The following is a 5,689-nucleotide window of genomic DNA, read 5'->3' on the forward strand; positions in this document are numbered from 1 at the left end:
CCGACGGCCACTTAAATATCCGTCGGAATTTCCTCGAAATATTTTCATTAATTCGAGGAAAAAGAATATCCTGTGCATGTATTTCTATTAATTTATATTGTTCCTCGGAATTTCCGAGGAAATACCGAGGAACTAGTGTTTGGGGTTTCAAAACATCAATTTTTTTTGCCGTATTTCATTTCTTATACAATTGTAATGCATACCATTGAAGATTCTTTGTATAGATGAGCATAAACCATGAAATAACAAATTTCAAAACGAATTGTAAGTATTCCCTTTACCGTTCATTAAAGTGTATAAGTGTTTCTCTTATGTTGTGGGGATTTTGTTCATACAATCGGAAAAGTGTTTATTATAGGATAAGGAACAAATTTTTGACTTCATAATGAACGTAAGACACTTAATAAGGGTTATATAGGTGTTATTCAAACCGCAAAACGTTGTTTTCGGTTTAAAAACCCTATTTCCTCGGAATTTCCTCGGAATATTCCGAGGGAATTCCGAGGAAACCCTTTTCTTCCTCGGAATTCCGTCGAAATATTCCGAGGAAATTCCGAGGAACTAGTGTTTGGGGTTTCAAAACGTCAATTTTTTTTTAAACAGATCGATCGATGGATATATGTCCAAAAACGCATCGATCGATCACTAAGATGGATCGATCACTAAGATGGACCAAAGCGTAACAATGTGATCGATCGATGAGATTATCCCATCGATCGATCGAGGATATCAAGTGTTCCTCGGAATTTCCTCGGAATATTCCGAGGAAATTCCGAGGAACTAGTGTTTGGGGTTTCAAAATCTCGAATGTTTTTTTATAAACGGATCGATCGATGGATTTATGTCCAAAAACGCATCGATCGATCACTAAGATGGACCAAAGCGTAACAATGTGATCGATCGATGAGATTATCCAATCGATCGATCGAGGATATCAAGTGTTCCTCGGAATTTCCTCGGAATATTCCGAGGAAATTCCGAGGAACTAGTGTTTGGGGTTTCAAAATCTCGAATGTTTTTTTATAAACGGATCGATCGATGGATTTATGTCCAAAAACGCATCGATCGATCACTAAGATGGACCAAAGCGTAACAATGTGATCGATCGATGAGTATATGTCCAAAAACGGATCGATCGATCACTAGTTCGTCGGAATTTCCTCGGAATTTTGTAAAATCCCTATAATATTTTCTCGGAATTCATCGGTTTTTTCCGAGGAACACATTTTTCCTCGGAATTTCCTCGGAATATTCTGACGGATTGATATTTCCTCGGAATTCCGTCGGTATATTCCGAGGAAATTCCGAGGAAACCCAAATTTTGGGTTTCCTCGGAAATTTCTCGGAAAATTCCAAGGATTTCATTTTCCGTCGGAATGTCCGTCAAAATACCGTTGTTTTCTTGTAGTGATAAGTTCATCCTAAGAACTCCGGGTTAATCATACTTTTATTACTAAGAACATACATATTCTTTTCAGTTGAGATTGGCCGGGCGCGCAATACAAGTTGGTTTTATTTTTATCAGCATTGTTTTTTCCTGGGTCAATAACAGTATTGTTTTATGTGTTATTCTTGGGTTCACCCCCTATGGTGAACCTTTAGGTTCACAAACCAATAGAAAATTGTCATTTTAAATCTAGTATCTTTTAATTAAAGAAACCAAATAACTTGACAAATTATATTATTTTTTCAAAATAAAATTTAAAAATAAATAAAAATAATATATAAAAAACGAATTCAAAAAAAAAAAAATGTTGTCAACAAAACACTAAACCCTAAACTCTAATACTAAACCCTAAACTCAAATCCTAAACCCTAAATCCTTGGGTAAACCCTAAATCCTTGGGTAAACCCTAAATCTTTGGGTAAACCCCTAAACCCTTGGAAAAACACTAAACATGTTGTTAACAAAACACTAAACCCTAAACTCTAATCCTAAACTCTAAACCCTTGGGAAAACCTTAAACCCTTGGGTAAACCCTAAACTCTTGGGTAAACCCTAAACCCTTAGGTAAACCCTAAACCCTTGGAAAAACACTAAACATTTGGATAAATTCCAAATTATAAATCTTAAACACTAAACTCTAAATCTTAAAAATAAATATTTTTTTTTAAATAATTTTTTTTAGAACTATTGTTATTTTTATTTATTTAATTTTTTATTTTTTATTTTAAAAGCATAATATAATTTGACAAGTTATTTTGTTTCCTTAATTAAAAGATACTAGATCTAAAATGATAATTTTTTATTGGTTGGTGAACCTAAAAGTTCACCTTAGGGAGTGAACCCAATAAAAAGTCTTGTTTTATTAAAAAGGTGATTAAAGAATCACCAGTTAAAGAAAGCTAAACATTAATACGTTATACTTACACTGTTACACAAGTTATTGTAATTAACAAATTAAGTTTATGTATGACCACGACTTCAAGTTCTTTAACAAATGACTCGAACACGAACGAACTTGTGTTTACGCAACAATTTTTCTTTTCAAAATAAATAATCTGTCACCTATCACGTCCCTTAATTTTAGCCAAAATTTTGCAATAAATTCCGCACTAATATGTTTTTACGAAGTCTAATCATATTAAGAAATTGCACCACCTTAGACCATGGTTATCGCATAAGCGATCATTAGGTTTTTTTTTTTTTTTAAATTAAAAATAAGCTAATCGCAGGTCGCCACGTATTGGTAGGGCCCGCAAACATTGCCAAAACACTGCAGTTACCGATCTTTAGTTGGTGTTTTCTGGAATTGATTTTTAAAATTTTTGTGGGACCCATATGTTAGTGGAGTCCACATTTTGTCATAAAACTCTCTAAGGACTTTGACGTTGATACTCTTAGTTTGTCAAAACATTTTTCATCAAATATTTATATTATATTATCCACTTGACATGTGTACATATGCACTTAGAATATCCGTCAAATTGAGCAAAATAATTGAGAACTTGGAACTAGAAAAACCAAATTTCTTTTCTAGTTGTTTGATAGTTTAACATAGGTTTTCCGTACGCAGCGAAACATACGTAATGTATCAAAGCCGATGGTGTACTTTATACTAGCTTTTTTTGGCTGGTTGCGTCGGCTCCATTGTCTATCAGCAACCATTCGAAAGATAAGTGAAATAATGCACACCGATGAAAAAAACCAGGTGCTTACCCAAAGATCTTGGAAAACTATGTATTAACTATTAAACTATACAATCCAGAAACTCACAAGAGCTCCCGTAGAAGTTATAATATGAACCAAGTTAATTTTGATTATTTTCTCTATCATATTCATATTCATATTCATATTCATATTCATATTCATATTCATATTCATATTCATATTCAATACGTATGTATTTTTTCAATCATTTCTCCTTTTAGTACATATAAAAAGAAACAGAAAAGAGTGGGCCATTCTTTATTAAAAATATAAATTGATTGGAGGAGATTTTCCTATATAAAGAGCACTTTCTCACCATTTTATCTCATCACCAAACAAAAACATTCAAATCTCATATACTAAATAACATCCTCTTCAGAGACAATAAAGAGAATGACACTTCTTCACTTGTCTCTCTCCCTCTTCTCATGTCTCTTCCTTGTCCTAGCTCCGACTTACGTTGCTTCCTCTCATGTCTCCGACCCTGAACTCGTAGTTCAAGAAGTTAACCAGTGCGTATAAACTAAATCTTTCTCGAATATATTTTTCTTGTATCATCCGCATTTTAACATTGTTGTGTATATATTTTTAGACAGATAAATGCTTCTAGGAGGAATCTTGGTGTCCTCTCATGTGGGACCGGAAATCCAATAGACGACTGCTGGAGATGCGACCCCAAATGGGAGAACAACCGACAACGACTAGCTGATTGCGCCATCGGGTTTGGCAAACGCGCAATAGGCGGCCGTGACGGCAAAATATACGTGGTGACCGACCCGAGCGACAAAGACGCGGTTAACCCTAAACCCGGAACGCTAAGACACGCTGTGATCCAGGAAGAACCGCTATGGATCATCTTCGCACGTGACATGGTCATAAAGCTGAAAGAAGAGCTGATCATGAACTCGTTCAAGACCATAGATGGACGTGGAGCGAACGCCCACATCGCAGGCGGCGCGTGCATCACTGTCCAGTACGTGACCAACATCATCATTCACGGCATAAGCATCCACGACTGCAAGAAGAGAGGCAATGCTTACGTCAGAGACTCACCGTCGCATTATGGATGGAGGACTGCATCTGATGGTGACGCCGTCTCTATTTTTGGTGGATCCCACGTGTGGGTAGACCATTGCTCGTTGTCGAACTGCGAGGACGGTCTGGTCGACGTGATCCATGGGTCGACGGCCATTACGATCTCTAATAACTACTTGACGCACCACGACAAAGTGATGCTTTTGGGACACAGTGATTCGTACACGAGAGACAAGAACATGCAAGTCACCATTGCTTTTAATCATTTTGGTGAAGGGCTTGTTCAGAGAATGCCCAGGTAAAAAAAATAAAGTTAACTTTTTAGTTTTTTTCTACACAGGTTTGATATTATTTGAACTAAAAGCCTATCATTTTTGGAAATTGGCAGATGTAGGCATGGATATTTTCATGTGGTAAATAACGATTATACGCATTGGGGAATGTATGCAATTGGTGGGAGTGCGGCTCCAACGATTAACAGTCAAGGCAATAGATTTCTCGCTCCAAATAATAAAGTCTTTAAAGAGGTAACTAAGAGCTAATAATTTTACGAAACATATATTTTCTATTTGTAGCCATATATATGAGATTATAAACTAAATTACAACTACGTGCTCTAAAAAAGGTGACTAAATACGAAGATGCACCACAAAGCAAATGGAAGAATTGGAATTGGAGATCAGAAGGCGACTTGTTCCTAAACGGTGCGTTTTTTACGCCCTCAGGTGGAAGAGCTTCTTCAATGTATGCAAAAGCTTCTAGTCTGTCCGCTAGACCATCCTCGTTGGTAGCTTCCGTCACGGGCAATGCTGGTGCTCTCTCTTGTAAGAAAGGATCTCGATGTTAATCTGATCCACCTACTAAAGTTATAATGTAGCTAATTAAATTGAAGAAGGATGTGCTCGTCCTACTATGTCAATATTTTGTTGCCCGTTAGTTTTTTTATTATGGGGAGGGTTAAAGCTGTAAGTTGGACTTGATGTGTATACTAAAGTATTAAAGTATTGTATTGATTCCCTTTGGACCAATGGGTTTCTTTTAAACTTTTTGGCTAGGGACATATGTATGTCGTGGTGCGGGATGTGTTCAAGTGCTGCAAGATTGTTGATTCTATATTTATATTATAATAAATGAAATCAACAGCTTAATTATCAACTGGATGTTGCATTTGAAGTTGAAATGTGAGAGAAATTCCATTTTAATACAACAAAACATTATTTCTAGTTTTTCTAGAAATTATTATAGGTATCAATTGATTGAACAATTAGATTATTGGAGGTTTTCGTATTATTAGTCTCGGATTTATCTTTTTAACCATCGGCATTCTTTCATGAGCTGTATGGGCTAATGAAACATGGGGTTTTTATTGGAATTGAGATCCGAAAGAAACCTGGGCATTTATTACTTGGACTATCTTCGCAATTTATTTACATATTAAAACAAATAGGAATGCTCGAGGTATAAATTCTGCAATTGTGGTTTTGCTAGGTTTTCTTTTAATTT

General features: G+C 35.7%; 1 protein-coding gene across 1 annotated transcript; it reads left to right on the top strand.

Annotated features, from left to right (window-relative positions):
- The first annotated feature begins 3,459 nt into the window (after nt 1-3,459).
- Nucleotides 3,460-5,341, top strand: LOC125589013 (probable pectate lyase 5). The gene is made up of 4 exons (XM_048761107.1): nt 3,460-3,663; nt 3,744-4,484; nt 4,575-4,713; nt 4,812-5,341. The coding sequence occupies exons 1-4, from the start codon at nt 3,545-3,547 to the stop codon at nt 5,031-5,033; spliced, it is 1,221 nt and encodes a 406-aa protein (XP_048617064.1). The 5' UTR covers nt 3,460-3,544; the 3' UTR covers nt 5,034-5,341.
- The last annotated feature ends 348 nt before the right edge of the window (nt 5,342-5,689 follow it).

This window comes from Brassica napus, chromosome C6 (assembly GCF_020379485.1).
Source record: "Brassica napus cultivar Da-Ae chromosome C6, Da-Ae, whole genome shotgun sequence".
Classification (NCBI taxonomy): Eukaryota; Viridiplantae; Streptophyta; class Magnoliopsida; order Brassicales; family Brassicaceae; genus Brassica; species Brassica napus.

Excerpts from the sequence above, each read along its gene's own strand:
- LOC125589013 (XM_048761107.1), top strand. The coding sequence starts at position 3,545 with ATGACACTTCTTCACTTGTCTCTCTCCCTCTTCTCATGTCTCTTCCTT. Across the intron at positions 3,664-3,743 it reads GTAGTTCAAGAAGTTAACCA|ACAGATAAATGCTTCTAGGA; the intron begins GTGCGTATAAAC and ends ATATATTTTTAG. Across the intron at positions 4,714-4,811 it reads ATAATAAAGTCTTTAAAGAG|GTGACTAAATACGAAGATGC; the intron begins GTAACTAAGAGC and ends GCTCTAAAAAAG.